Source organism: Acomys russatus, chromosome 11 (genome assembly GCF_903995435.1).
Source record: "Acomys russatus chromosome 11, mAcoRus1.1, whole genome shotgun sequence".
Classification (NCBI taxonomy): domain Eukaryota; kingdom Metazoa; phylum Chordata; class Mammalia; order Rodentia; family Muridae; genus Acomys; species Acomys russatus.
In genome coordinates, this window is record NC_067147.1 from 46370259 (window position 1) to 46386046 (window position 15788).

At 47.4% G+C, this 15788-nt stretch overlaps 1 protein-coding gene across 2 annotated transcripts in view; it reads left to right on the plus strand.

Annotated features, from left to right (window-relative positions):
• The window catches only part of Rhobtb1 (Rho related BTB domain containing 1), a 67052-nt gene extending 52546 nt beyond the window's left edge, over window positions 1–14506 (plus strand). For both annotated transcript variants that reach the window (XM_051153189.1, XM_051153187.1), the window contains 4 exons: window positions 5750–5900; window positions 11009–11097; window positions 13865–13970; window positions 14265–14506. In XM_051153189.1, the coding sequence (XP_051009146.1) occupies window positions 5750–5900; window positions 11009–11097; window positions 13865–13970; window positions 14265–14434 (516 nt within the window). In that variant the 3' untranslated portion in view covers window positions 14435–14506. The remainder of the gene's footprint in view (window positions 1–5749; window positions 5901–11008; window positions 11098–13864; window positions 13971–14264) is intronic.
• The last annotated feature ends 1282 nt before the right edge of the window (window positions 14507–15788 follow it).

The following is a 15788-nucleotide window of genomic DNA, read 5'->3' on the forward strand; positions in this document are numbered from 1 at the left end:
TGTGTGTGTGTAAGGAAACAAGAGTTGAGTGAGTGTTTGTGTTCTGGACACACTTTTGAAAGTGTGTGGATCCAGCAGAAGTGTATGGGTCCTACCTGCCAAAAGACAGATCCTTTTTAGAAAGTCTCAGGCAGTATCTCAAAAAACACTGTCTTTATGTTTCTACAAACACTGCTGGGGGAAAAAAATCCATTCAAGCACTTCTAACAAAATATAGGTGGAGCAAGCAGTTCTGTTGAGTTTTGCAATATTCCTTAACATCTTCTTCTTTCTTTCTTTCTTTCTTTCTTTCTTTCTTTCTTTCTTTTTTTCCCCTAAAAAATAACACGGGGACACCCCATCAGGTTTATTGTCCTTAGGGGCAAGTGATGCTTATCTCAGCACCTCTCCCAACTTTCAAAAGAAACACTAAAAACAAAGGCTAACTTTTCAAAAGGGATGCTCCCCGGGGCACACAGGACTCCCACAGAGCCCCAGGAGCCTGCTTTTGTGTCTCCAAGTAGGGAAACAGAACCCTAGAATCACAAGCCAGGAATGGCTGAGGCTGAGAAGGTCACTGGGCCATCCTCCTGTTTCCAGAAGGAACCACAGCAGCTGCTCACTCAGACCCCAGAAAAGGGTCCTGCCGTTTCGGGGAGAAGACTCCAGAACTACCCCAGCTGCCTCTTCTGGCATCCTCAGGAAATCAGGAAGTCCCTTGATTTACTGCACCACCCCGGGCAGAGCACTCACTAAGGACCCAGATGTCGCTGAGGTGTGAGAGTCTGTGGTTTTCTTTGACATTATTCCAGAGCATTTAGTCCCTGATGCCGACTGGAATCTTGCCCTTTTACAGGAAAAATTGCGGTAGATCCTCCTCCATCTGAACTCGGGTGATTGGCATTTTCTGGTTTGCCCCCCTTGTTTTTCTAGCCCCACCACACCCGCTAATGGTGGTGTTATACAGCTGGAGGCCTATGATCAAGGTCAAGACCCCAGGCGCAAGAGCAACAGTGTCAGCTCTGACCTAAGGAGAGAGATGCTAATCCCCTTTATCCCTTCACAGAAGGGACTCTAATCTCTCCAGATTAACATGTGCAGTGGAGGTGACCAAAACAAAGCCTAGAGGCCCACGTGCAAGCATACACAGGCCCACCCACGGAGGTGGCCACCTGTTCAGCAAGGTTCTGGAAGGACTAGATCCTAGCCCTCCTCTCTGAAGAAGACTGGAGCTAAAACTCACACAGAGGTTGTAGTCACCAAGGGAGAAAAGAAGACCACGCACCAAGTCACCAAAACTCCATGATCCCTAACAATGCCATCCACCGTTTTTCTGTCCCTTTTCTCTATTTCTAAGAAAGACCATAGAGGTGTTCATGAACTTTTCTCTCAGTGTGACTACGACCTGGAGCAGATGGCCAGCCACCTCTGAACCTTCTTCTTCATATATTAAATGAAAACAACAGGGAAGGCAAAACATGGAAGTGTGTGTGTGTGTGTGTGTGTGTGTGTGTGTGTGTGTGTGTGTGTGTGTGCGCCATGCCTAGAGCACATGCAATGCCTACCATAAAGTGCTTTCACTGGGGGTAGGTAAGGGAGCTTGTCCTGTAACAATTCTAGATTGAGAAGTTGCCAGCCCATCTTTTTATTTTTTAATTTAATTTAATTTATTTTTTAAATATATTCATATTACATCTCAATTGTTATCCCATCCTTTGTATCCTCCCATTCCTCCCTCCCTCCCACTTTCCCCTTACTCCCCTCCCCTATGACTGTGACTGAGGGGTCCTCTTCCCCCTGTATATGCTCATAGGGTATCAAGTCTCTTCTTGGTAGCCTGCTATCCTTCCTCTGAGTGCCACCAGGCCTCCCCATCCAGCGGACGTGGTCAAATATGGGACACCAGAGTTCGTGTGAAAGTTACTTTTTAATTTGTTTTTTAAAGTTTTTGTTTTTGTTTTGTTCAAGATAGGGTTTCTCTGTGTAGCCTTGGCTGTCCTGGAACTCCCTTTGTAAACCAGGCTGGCCTCAAACTCACAGAGATCCACCTGCCTTTGCCTCCCTGAATGCTGGGATTACAGGCATGCACCATCACTCCCAGTTCAGCCCATCTTCTAAGACAGGGAGGTAGCAGTGGTCACAGATACAACTGAGCATCGTGAAATGCTCGCTAAGGCCTCTGGGAAGGGCTCCATGTCTATTCTTGGGAATTAGCCTTTATAGGCCATCTTTTTAAAGTTGGTTTTTTTTTTTTCCTTTTTTGCATATGGGTGTATTACTTGTGTGTGATGTCTATGTACCATGTGTGTGCGGTGCCAAAGGAGGTCAGAAGCACATGTTGGATGTCCTAGAAGTGGAGTCACAGATTGGTGTCAGCCATTGTGTGGCTGCTGGCAATCGGACTCCAGTCCTCTGTAAGAGCAACTAGTGCTCTTGATTCCTGAGCCATCTTTCCAGGCCTTCTAGGTCATCTTTTAAGTCTGTTTCGTCTTGGGAAACTCTGACTTACCTCCTGAAAGTCAGCCGATTTCTTTTTGTCAGGGTACAGAGAGGACCTTTATACACATGTATCTAGAAAAGACGACAGTGAGCCATGAATGGCACTTCCGATTTTATCATTTAGTGTGGAAGAAGACATTTCTATTTAACTTTTCTTCTTCTTCTTCTTCTTCTTCTTCTTCTTCTTCTTCTTCTTCTTCTTCTTCTTCTTCTTCATCTTTTTCTTCTTCTTCTTCTTCTTCTTCTTCATTACTTTTCATGTAGCAGTACGCTTCATTCTTTCCCACCGAGGTACCCAGCAAGCAATTCTCTTCCCATGCATGCCGGGCACAGTAAGCTAGATCTAGAATACTTGTTCACTCTATGTGACAATGGCTCTAATTATATAACCCTAATGGTCTGAGCTAATCTTCACAATGACACTGGGCGTCTATGAGAGTGGCATTCTCCTGGGTTTGGTCATGCCAGTGTTTTCTGGAGTTGCTGGAACAGGAGGGATGTGGACGCCTGTCCTCCATCTCTCGTGGCTCTGTCCTTGGGCCATTTTCAAGGGCTATAAGTAGATCTCCCCGTTGTCACATGGTTAATGAGAAGTGTGGAGATCACAGAAAACAGGAATTGTTTTGTTTTGTTAAACAAAAAAGCAATCACCAATGAAGGGGGGGAAATGCATGTTATGAAAGTTTTTTTTTCATTTCTCGTTTATTGGCTACCCCTAAAGGTCCTTAAGATAACCTGCCAAAACCGAGGAATCACTTCAAAGGTGGTGACATCATATTAGCGAAAGGGAAGCAGCTGCTCTCTGGTGATTACACACATCGGAGCACTGTGAGGACACTGGGTCCAGACCAAAGCAGGACTCTCGGCTCCTGTTCCCACAAACAACTCCTTTCTACTTAGGATACATATCCTTTGTCACATCTGTATTTCCAATGGCTTTTTTGTCTTTGCTGACCAGCCTGGAAAGGCAGCCTTTGCAAACACAGCAAAGGCAATCAGAGAGGTTCCAAAAGCCTGCCTCAGTGAAGAAGTCACTTTAGCATGCAGTCTAAAGTCTTCCCGAGTCACGGATGAGGAACTTGAAGGTCAGAGAGTGGGTGACTTAACGAGAGTCACACCGTGCTCACCGGCATGCCCATGGACCGTGTCGTGGCATAGTTCTGGGCCAGGCCATGTACTCTCACCCCATCCTCTCAAGACTTATTTACGGAATCACAGAATCATCATGTTTTTCTGTACCCGTGCCTGAGAGCGGGCAATAAACCGCTTACTATTTGTAGGGGCGTGTTCTGAGCCTCTCTCATGACATGTTGGAGAATCACTCTACCTGGAAGTATATTCCTCCCTTGACGTGGCTAGTGACTGGCTGCCTAGGGGAGTAGCCTCACAAATGGCAACAGCTTTGTTCTGGAAAGCTCACCCATGAGCCCACATAGAATGTGAAAGAGATGCAGGCACCTGGGTGCAAGTTTATCTTCAAAAACCCCTCTTTGTGTGTGTTTGTGCAGGAAATGACTAATCCTATAGCACAGATATAGCCATGTATATAGAGAGCTAGAATCATACATAATGCATGCATGCATATATACATACATATACATATTTATAGATAGATTTATATAGTTTATATAAAGATGTATATATCTTTAGGAATGTATTTTATATGCTGTATTCTGATTTGCTAACTGCTATAGTTGAGAAGTCTACAATGGTTCATTCCTTCGAATTAGAACTCTAGTTCTCAGAACTATTTGTAAAATCAGAGGCATTGTCGTTCTGCAACCCAGAGTGTTGCCAAAAGGAGACTCCTGACCTATAGAGCATTTCGGCCCATGAACTTGAGAACAGCACTCCTCGGACTCATGTCCCAGTCACCGCTGACTAACCCTCCAACCTTGGATGTGAAACTCAGCCTCCTTGACCACCGTGACCTTGTCCGTATAATAGCAAAATTAATAGTCTCTCCTTCCTGGGGCAGATGGAAGGATCAAATTTGATGGGGTGTATGGAAAGCTGCACACAGAAGCTTCTATTAAAGTCACGGAAAAACAAGGGTGTCATTCTGCACCATGCCCATCCCCCTCTTGTCGGGTGTCTTAGTGAGGGTTTCTATGCTGGGAAGAGATACCATGACCACGGCAACTCTTATAAAGGAAAACATTTAATTGGGGCTAGCTTACAGTTCAGAGGTTTAGTGAGTTATTGTCACGGCAGGAAGCATGGTGGCACGCAGGCAGACATGGTGCTAGAGAGGAAACCCAGCTACTTCTGGCTCCTCAGGCAGCAGGAAGAGAAGAGCGACACGGGGCCTGGCTTGAGCTTCTGAACCTGAAAGCCAGTTAGACGTCTCCTCCAACGAGGCCACACTCACTAACAGTGCCACTTCTTATGGGCCCATGGGCACCATTTTCATTCAAACCACCACATAGAATTAGTGAAGATCTGAAATGGTCTGTGTATCCCCACTGATGTGTGCGTGTCCCCTCCTCCATGTAGGAGGGAGACTTCAGGTTATCCGTGGCCTATTAGAAAGTGTAATAAATGTTAGATAACAATGTCTCTTAACACACTAGACAGAGGCTCCAGGCATCCTGCAGGGGACCGTGCCCCACACCCAGCATCTCCAGATGGACCACAGGCAGGAGTCCTTTGGCTATCCTGGGTCTGCTGAGACCCAGTGATGATATTATCTGTAGTTCTGCATCCACGCGATCATGGGAGAAAATATTGAAGTACAGACATGGTCCTGGGAGATGCTGATGGGTCTTCAGAATGCAGCTTGTCACCGTGGCAGCTGGTGTGGTCCTTCCGCCTGTGTTCGGCCACCTGGTAGCAGGGCTCTGTCATGTCTGCAGCAGTGTGGCTAACAGCCCCTCGTTCTCTGTCACATGGCCAGAAGATTTCTCTCCCCACAATGGAGTGTCTTCAGGCTCTGGGCAGGGAGGGGCTCATAATGCCACAGCACTTTTACCACCCATTTGTCTGATTTATATGCCCAGATAGCCATTTTAAAAATCCTGCACCGGGGCTCTGTCAGGTGGCAACAGTCTTTTGTCACCTACAAATCAAACTGTTGACATTTACAGCCATAAATACTGAAGACCCTCTCAGCACAGCCTCAGAGAAATACCTGCAAGTGGGCCAGCAATGGGTCACGTGGTAGGGATGTTTATAAGCCCTAGAGCCTGAAGGTGTGCAGTCCCCAGCTCCCGTACCAGTCCCCAGTCCCCAGTTCCTGCAGCAGCACTGAGCCTTCCGTACACTGTTGCAGGTGCACCTCCCAAACATAAACAAGATGTCGATGCAGGCGGTATTGGAATACCTCTACACCAAGCAGTTGTCGCCCAACTTGGACATGGACCCCCTGGAGTTAATTGCCTTGGCAAACAGATTTTGCCTGCCACACTTGGTTGCACTCGTAGGTAAGGCTGGTGGTGACTTTGTTTGTGATAGCCACACTGATCGAAATGGCACTTAAGCAAAAATAAGTTTTCTAAGGATCAGACTCTGATTTGTATCTCTCTGAATGGAAGAGTTATGTGCAGGGGGCGGGGAGGGGCAGGGCGGGGCGGGGGCAAAGCCAGCCCCATCTATCAGTCAGCATAACTTGATGCAACAGATCTCTCCTGAGTTCCCCTGTGATAAGCCCCACTACGCAATAAACGTTTGGTGGGGGGAAGGTCTGGCTTAACTTGAAAAGCCTTTTCTGGAACTTCTAGGTTTGTCCAGTTGGTAAGCCGAAGCAGGTCTGGGTAGAATATGTGCATTTAAATCCCTGGTTTTAAAACGTTAAGCCATCTGCTTCCTTCCCCAGACGTGTCAGTTAGCAGTCCAGTCCGGGTGATTATCTCTATACTTGCTTGATTCCTAGTTCTGAGACACACAGTCATACTGGCCCTGTTCCTGTACTGGGAGAACTGTCTGCGCACACTGGCCTTTCGGTAAAACTGACTGAATAACTGAGCCCATAAAACCCAACCCATGCACTATATACTATACTTTTTAGCAATGACTTTAGATAAAAGATCAATTTCTCTGCCCCCCTCTACACATAAATTACCTAGAAATAAAGTCCCCCTTTCTTCATTTTTCTTCCCCAATTAAAAAAAAAAAAAAAGAATTTGAAACATCACAATTAGGAAAAAGAAATTCCCCAATATACTAAAGTCATAGACCCAAAAGAGTGTGTTACTTTTCAGACATTAACTCCAGGGAACTGCAACGGGAATTCCCTTTTCAGAAATGTGAGTTCCGATCCGAGTAACTACCCATGAGTTATGCAGGTGTTTGTCCTTTGAGGGTAAATTTGATTATTATTAATAGACAAAAGCAACTGGAATCAAATACGCTGAACTCAGTCTATGTTCAGTGTCAGCGTAGCGGTAAAGATTAACTCGGACACTGATAACATGGTGTTGATTTCTACATGAATTATTTTTTAAGTGACCCCAAGAAAGTTTCTGTGTGCACTCACTCCAGTCTTCTTGTGTGATGCTATGAAATCCTGCTGGTGCTGATCTACATACCTTCCCGACATGGCTCCTTAAGACACCTATGGTATTTGGTGTGCTGAGTCCAAGCAAAACGTTTAGGCCAGCAGTTCTCAACCTGTGGGTGGAGACCCCTTTGGCAAACCTCTGTCCCTCACAACTCCTTAACAGTGGCAAAACTACAGCTATGAGGTCACAACAAAAATAACGTTATGGTTGGGGGGGGTCACCACAACATGACGAGCTGCGTGAATAGAGGGTCGCAGCGTTAGGAAGGGTAAAAACCACTCTGCTTTAGACTGTCTCTAAGCCATGTTCCAAGCTCTGTTTCTAGATTGGAAACGTAAATAATTTTCAAGAAATAATTGATGCTTTAGTCGCGCTTCCATTTGCTGTGACAAACAGCTGATACAACCTATGGAAGGAGTGGTTTATTGTGGCCCAGCCCATCACTGCAGGGCAGGCAGGGCAGCAGCTGGTCACATGGCATCTACACCCAGGAAGCAGAGAGCTGATGCTGGGGATCTGCCAGGGTTTATGTTTGTTTGTTTGATTGGTTGGTTGGTTTTGTTTTTATTTTTCCTCTTTTCACTCACTCTGAGAACTCATCCCATAGCATGGCACCACCACACTCAGGGTGGGACTTCCCACCATGGCCGGACCTTCCAAAACTGTCCTTGTACACACACCCATGGTCATGCTGGCTGTGAGCCTGACAGTCGCAATCCACCACCGTCACGTTTGCTGTTACTTAGGGAGCCCAGATGACTTCTCTGGGAAGTTTAGTGCTAAGCAGTCCTATGTATCCACCAGGCTGAGGAGGGCTCTGTCAAAGAAAACATCAGCATGTGCAAACAAGTCTGCAGGCTGGAGAACACAGAGCCAGCTAGGAGGCGGGCATGCCTGCACAGTGTGGGCACACCTCAGACACAGTGCAGCGGCGTCAGCCCATGACCACTGTGGCACGAAATGCTGAGAATCTCAGTGACTATTAAAATTATGTTAACACCAAGCTACAGCCGGTTCAGTGTGAAACAGCATTACCTGTAGAAAATGGAGAGGCTTTGGCCAAAAATAAATTAATAATAATAATAATAATAATAATAATAATAATAATAATAATAATAATAATAATAATAATAAAGATTGCTTTAAAAAGTAAAAAATAAGATAAATAAAACCAAACCATCCTCTGTGCCTCTAGCCACAGGGCAAGCTCACACCTGGGTACTGGGATATGTAGTTGATCAGGTGTGGGACTAAAAGTCACAGTAGCTGAGGCAGCTTTTTCTGACCAGATGACAGGCACGTTTGGCTCACTGACTGACCCTTCTTTGCACAGAAGGTCACTCGGTAGCCAGGGGATTCTGTTTGGTGCTGATTTTCCCACAGTAGAATTGCTCTCAAAATTGAAGCCAATCCCTGCCCTGCAAGCCTTGCCAGTTCTTCTATGCTATTTTGCATGCATGCTCCGTATGGCTATACATGTGCACGTGTGTGGCTGTGCCTGTATGTGGGTGTTCATACACATGTGTGCTCATGTATGTGGAGGCCCAAAGTTGACGTCAGATACCTTACTCGATCATTTCTCCGCTTTACCTCTTAAGGTAGGCCTTCCTGCTGAACCTGGATCTCACCAGTTCTGGCCAGTCCAGCTAGCCAGCTTGCCCCAGGGTTCTCTACCTCTGCCTCCCATTGCTCAGATTATAGGCAGCCGCTGCGCAGCCTGGCTCCTGCAAGGGTTCTGGAGATTCAAACTCTGATTCTTAGGCTCGCATGGACAGGGTTTTGACTGGGTTGCCCCCCGGCTCCCTCCCACCCATTTGTTTATAGATAATGTTCAAAGTCCTCCACTGTTTTTCTTCCTTAAGCTGCTCTTGGTCAGGATGCTCTACCATAGCAACAGAAATGAAACTAGGACTGGCTGTGGGTCCCCCCGGTACTCAGGACATCATATTGAGGCCAGATGCTCTTCCCTACAGCCTGGCTACTCCATTTAGGAGAAAAGGAAGTTCTCTCAAGGAACAGGAAATGAGATCCATTTACTGCCTCAGCCCTCAGCAAGACCAGTCGAACCACCCTCTGAGACTTTGAGACCAGCCAGGAGGATGTCCACCTAGCCATGCACATCCCCTGATGGCGCCTCTTTCAGTAGAAGGCTGTTCTCTTCATGCTGAGGGTCTGGTACTTTGGGAGCCTTCACCAGTGACCTCAGCTTGACCTTCTGGGTGCTCTGTTACAGCTCCTCATCAGCACTTACGGTGTCACCTCCATTCATCTATTACGGTGACAGTGTCTTTCTTTAAACCCTACATAGCCAACCTCTGCTGGTTAGTCTCAGCTTCTATAGAACTGAAGGGAGTTGACCTCGCCATGGGGTGGGCTGAAGGGATGTTGCCACTGGGCTGAGCTTCTATCCACACCTGTGAGACTTTGTCCAGCTAACAGCAAAGCTATTCTGCCGTCTTATGCGTGTCGCTGGCGAGTCCCTCTTTACTTCCTTCAAGGGTTTGCCTTTGCACTCACGACCGGTGGGCTAGCTTTGGGGGTGGAGGGAGTCCTGGCTTTTGATACACCTTCCTTAACAAGCTTAATCATCCACTCTATCTCTGGAGTTCAAAGGAGGCTGCTTGCTTTCTATCACTTGAGCCTTGAGAAACCGTGGAAAGCTTGCTTCCAGGGTTGAGAGATTGGAAGTCTTGAGGAGAGATTAACCTTAACCGGGAAGTGTAAGCCTGCCGGGGCACGGTCAGGATGCACACAATGTTTATCTATTAAGTTCACCGTCTTATAAGGGTCCAGTCTCAATCCTATTTCATCATTTACTAGCAATTTTAAAGTTTGAAATAACGTAAGAATGACCAGAACGGGGCACAGGGGCACAAAGTAAGCGCACACAATTAGGAAAACAATGAATTAGCCCCATGGCCGGATGAACACAGGCTTTCAATTCATTAAAATGATAATTAACAATAATAATAATAACAACAACAACAACCTTCGATTGCAGCAAAGAGAAGCACAAACCAAAAGCAGTCAGCCTGCAGTGTAGGGAGCCACCACAGCATTCCTGATGCTGTCATTTTAAGAGCTGGAAATGCCACACCAAAACCTCACACACCCTTGTTAAGCTGAGGATAACCTTGAACTACTGATTCTCCTGCCACTACTTTTCAAGTGATGGGATTACAGGTGTGGCCACCATGCCTGGTATATGCAGTGGTGGGGATCAAACCCAAGCCCCTCACGCATTCTAGGCAAACACTCTACCAACTCAGCTACATCCTCAGTTGTTAATTCCCCAAGTAGACTAGGTACTGTGTCATCCAGTCTTTGAAGATAAACTCAGACAGGGCTGTGTCTGCAGTCAGAGCATCCTGTCAATGTGCTAGACTTCCCAGAACATTTTATACTGTCTAGGAGAACCATCTGCCCGCAATGGATGTGTTCTGTGTCTTCACAGCCCAAGGTGGTAGGCATATGTGGCTACTGAGCACTTAACAGGGCTAGTGTGGCCAATGAATTAAGTATTAATTATCTGCGTTTAAATAGTCACATGTGATCCACAGTTATCATCCTAGGCAGGGTCAAAAAGGTCTGGAAGATTCTGACTTTTCTAGAAACACCGACCAGAACCCTCTAGAACAATGGTTCTCAATCTTCCTTAATGCTGTGACCCTTTAATATAGTTCTGTTATGGAGACACCCCTCCAACCATAAAAAAAAATTATTTCATCACTACCTTATAACTATAATTTTGATACTTTTATGAATCATAATATAAATATCTGATATAAGGGATAGCTGATATGCAACCCCTAAAGGTGTCGAGATCCATTGCCCTGGAGAGATAGTGCCTTGGTTGGAGACTGACAGACCACACATCCGAATCAGTGTTGGCTTCTTTTCCAGTGTCTACCCAGAACTGTGTCCGCTATCTCCTCTTTTTCTCAAGTGGTCCCAGATCTGCCCCTCCAGGCCAGGCCCGGTGTCTGGCTTGGGGTGGGCAGTGTAACTCTATCCTGCCCTCTCTCTCCCAGAGCAGCACGCTGTCCAGGAGCTCACCAAGGCCGCTGTGAGTGGAGTGGGCATCGATGGTGAAGTACTGTCTTACTTGGAACTGGCACAGGTAGGTCTGTAGGCATTTACCTTCCATCCCTGGTGTGTGTGTCCCTGAACCTACTTTAACAGTGAAAGCAAAAACAAAACCAAAAACCTCACTGTCACATCTGCCCAATTAAAGATGTCAGAGGGGTGCCTGTATGCAGAGAAGATCAGAGAGTTTTACATTTCAGTCAGCATTCCACCTGCCAGGCTGCATTTGATAGAACGCCACCACCCACCACCCCGCCCAGTACCAGTCTCGCCCTCCTGAGGTAGTGGTTTCGTATATGAGAGAACCACCAGTTTAGGAGGAAGTTTTGCTTCTCTTCCTCCTTTGAGTTCTCAGACAAGCATTTGGCCAAGAACAGACAGTTTGTAGAACATTCCATAAAGCTTTATAGCTTTACCCCCCCCCCCCCCCCCCCCCGCACACCTCTTCCCTTCCTCACCTCCCCCCATACCATCTCCTGAAGCTCCTCTGGAGTTTTTAAAGGTCAGTCTGGTTAGTATCGGTGCCCATGATCCCTACACAAGCATCTGTGCATGTGAGTAGATAGACATGCACACATATACCCACACACGCCTCTTCCAGAGAAAGGTAGTAGCCAACTAAAGCTTTAGACACCAAGATAAACTCTGCAGTGCGTGACCTCCAACCTTACAGACTTAGAAACAGGGGGAAATGCCCAGGGAAGAGCCGTGAAGGTGGAAGTTCACACACACACTGCAGAGTACATAGGTAGAGTGAACCAGTCCCAATACAGACTTACCAACAGGAGTTTACACTCTGGGGGACAGGGGATGAGAAATAAGTTCTGAACTCATGACGTTATTGTTTTGTGTGTGTGTGTGTGTGTGTGTGTGTGTGTGTGTGTGTGTGTGTGTGCATGCTTTCCTGTCTGCCTGTGGAGTTTGGCTTCCTCTGTTCTCAGTAAGGGTAGTGCTAACTAGGTCTTGGGTCAGGCCATTCAGATGGAAAGGAGGTGGCCTCAGGAAGTTGCTCAGGTGTTGCTCAGCCCAGCCAAGTGTGGCCATAGGTGCTGGCTTGGGGTCATAGGGAGAAGGTAGACTGGAACTTGGAACAGCCGATTCCCTCTGACTTGACCCTTGTGTTGTGTGATCCCAAGTCCCTCCACTATATCCCAACCGCAGACTCTCTGCAGTCAGAGGCAAGTGAGAGAAATAAGACATGAAAACCCAACCTGAAAACTCATCCTCCCATCATGAGAGGCCCATGATACGTTGCAGTAGAAGCTCCAAGGCCTCCTCAGAGCTGGTTGTCCAAAATTTGAAACTGGAGGTCTTTGGAGACACCCCCGTGCCCCAAAGTTATGACTGGATTCTAGCCATGAGTATCCTGCACAGAGGAAATTGAAATGACTCGTAATGACTGTTGACTGGAAGTAAAGATCTGACCTTTTGCTGTCTTCCCTCCTGGCTCCTCCCCACCTGCCTACACACCCATGACCAGCTGTGCAGTGTGATTACTGAGCCCTGAAAAACCCTGGCAGGAAGTTAACGTGAGGCCTATGTATGAGCCCATCCGTTAGCCCTTAACGCAGCAAGAGTTTCACAGTTGGTGGGACTCTTGCTAATTTCCATAGTGTAAATTTTCCCATTGTGGCCAACTTGAACAACCAAAGACAGAGTGAGTGCAGCCAGTTCCCTGAGCTGATGCAGCCCCCCACCCCACCCCACCCGTACCCAATCTTATATTCAGAGCCAAACTGGACACGCAGAAAAACTGGAAGGACCAGCCTCCAATCATCTCCATGGTTGCAGTTGTAGGTTCTGTCTCCCTGGGGTGGCTTTTAAGAGATGAAGAGACAAGCATCCGAAAAGCCACGCTCCTGTTCCCAGGTTCCTTGTTAGCCAAAGAAATGCCCAGGATGACCGATGAAGGGCAAGGGTGTCCTGCCAGATCAGAGGAGATATGGCGGAGTGGACCATCTGGTTTGGGAACCTCAGCTACCACCTTCCCAGGCTCAGCAAAGCTGGGTGGAGCATTCGGATTCTCCTTGTCTCGCCCACATGCCTGCTCTTACACAACTAGAGGGCAGGTACAGGACAGCTGCAGCACGCTGCCTTCTCCTCTTTCGATCTTTGGCCCCAGCAAGCTGAGCTCTGACATGTGACACGGAGTATTTCATTGCTAAGGCTCCTTAAACAGAGATGACATCGGTCCATCTGCTGCTGCCTGGTACCTTCCAGAGGGCATGCGTGGTCACCTATCACCAGAGGGCGAGGGGGTGGGCAGGCAGGGCAGGAGAGCCGGGCATACTTTAAAGTCTTGGTGTGATACGGTGTTTATTTTGGGGACCATCTATCTCAGGAGGCAGTGAGGGAGGGTACATGAACACCGTACTGGGCTGACATCAGAGCCACAGTCAAAGTCAAAACGCTGAGGTCAAAACAAGAGCTTTTCTGTTCTAGCTCCATGGGCCTTTTATGTCTCTCCTCACTCCCACTCCCATGCGCATAACGGTTCCATTTCTTTGTAGACTTGCTTTAATTTTTGTAATATTTATTGCCTGTGCCTGTTCGTGTGCCTGTGCATGCTGGCATGCACGTGTGTGTGTGTGTGTCTGTGTCTGTGTATTGTGCCACAGCAAGCCTTTGGAGGTCAGAAGAATTGCAGGTGCCAGGTCCCTCCTACCTTCATGGGGTCCTAGAGATCAAACTCAGTTATCAGGCATTGCACCAAGCACCTTTACCCTGCTGAGCCATACCACTGGCCCATTGCGTCCCTTCAGCAAACAGAGCCTGACCCAACTCTGGTCCCCTTTCCACAGTTTCACAATGCCAACCAGCTAGCTGCCTGGTGTTTACATCACATCTGCACCAACTACAACAGTGTCTGTTCCAAGTTCCGCAAGGAGATCAAATCTAAGTCAGCAGGTAAGGGTGTGCATACGAGCTCCCGGCCACCCACCCTTTAGCTTTCTAAGCCCTTGGGGGGAAGTAGACACTGTATGTCAGTTCCTTTTGAGTGTGTGGTAATCATATAGCCGAGTGGATTTTAGGTGGATTACAGAGTGGGGAAGGGAAGGGGTGGTGCTGGAATTGAGGCCTGCTCATAGCTCATAGCTCCCACCGCATCAGCATGCTGGGAGGTTTATGAGGAGCATGAGGCAGGGCTGAGCATCCAGGACAGACAGCATCTTTCCTCTCTCCACCCCCACCTACCCGCAGACAACCAGGAGTACTTCGAGCGGCACCGCTGGCCCCCCGTGTGGTACCTGAAGGAGGAAGACCACTACCAGCGTGTGAAGAGGGAGCGAGAGAAAGAGGACATGGCTCTGAACAAGCACCATTCAAGGAGGAAGTGGTGTTTCTGGCACTCGTCCCCAGCTGTCGCCTGAAGAGCAGAGAAAGGACACTCACCCTTGAGGCCATCTCCACCACTGACAGCTCTACTGTAAAAAAAACAAACAGACAAACAAACCAGTCTCCTTTGCCATTCACACACTTAAGGTTTGGGACACTGGCTTCTCCACTCGTGTGCGTTTCTCTCCATCAGGATCAGAGCACAAGCTTGCCACCCATGAGCCTGGACAGAAAAGGAAAGCTGACTGACTCTCCGCATTCCTTCAACGTATACCTGTCACTCTCTTTTCTTTTTTCCCCCTCGTTAGGAAGCTTTAATACACTTTACTCCGTTATTTTTGTTCCTTTTTTATACAAAGAGAAACAAGCCCAGCTTTCATGTTTCAGATTCCAGATTGGAAAATATTTTTATACGGTCTCTTTTATTTCGTTGAAATGACAATGCTGTGTATTACTTTTATTTCATAGGCCACACACTGACCTAGAAGTTGCCCCGCGATTCTATCAGCCCACATGACCACCGAGCATTACTCATAATTACAGAGTTATCCTTTTGTTGTGAGATAAAGGGCTGGGCTGAAATTCCACCCCCCCCCCCAAAGTACAAGCTGGAAGCGCTTAATCTTTGTTCTAGTGAACAACATTGGTATAATAACCTATTTACGAGATTTTTCTATTTAAGTGCTAGTAATTATATGGTTATCTGTGCCATATAAACTGCAGTAAGGGCAAATATCCTACTGTTTAAAATGATTCAAGAGGATAACCCTTATAATCATTAGAAGGGCTTCTTAAATCCCAGGACCATCAGGGGAAAGACTGGCTGGCATACCTGGGTCCCTACTACAGCGTTCGAGTCCTACTGCTGGGTAACTGGGGCAGGGCTGGTGGCTTTCAGTGTTCTCTGATTTTGCCGTGCTTCCACCAGCAAACCCTCCAGGAACCGGAGCAGAGATGAACGAAGGAGGAAAAGGCTCTCCTCACTGTCTACAGGTCTGTCACCTCAGCCCTCACACCTGCAGCCAACTTCACTTTGTAAGACGCCTTTTTTTTTGGACTCTTCCCAGGGAAGATTTAGGTCACCACTAAAGTAGGCCAAGGCAGACCACCTGCTTCTGCAGCAGTCCCCAAGGAGCCTGTGAAAGCCCAAAGCTGGAGGCCGGGTTCTGCCTTCTCCAGTAGTGAGAGGAGCCGAATGCCAAGAGCCTAGGGAATGGTGCTATTGAGTGGGAGTTCTGATCCCGTTTGCAGAGCATGGGAGCTCTCTAGAGGCCTCAACACCATCGCTCCTCTGCAGACTAAAATGTTACAGTACACACATTCAGTCACATGGGTACACACACACACACACACACACACACACACACACACACCTGCCACAGGATGTTG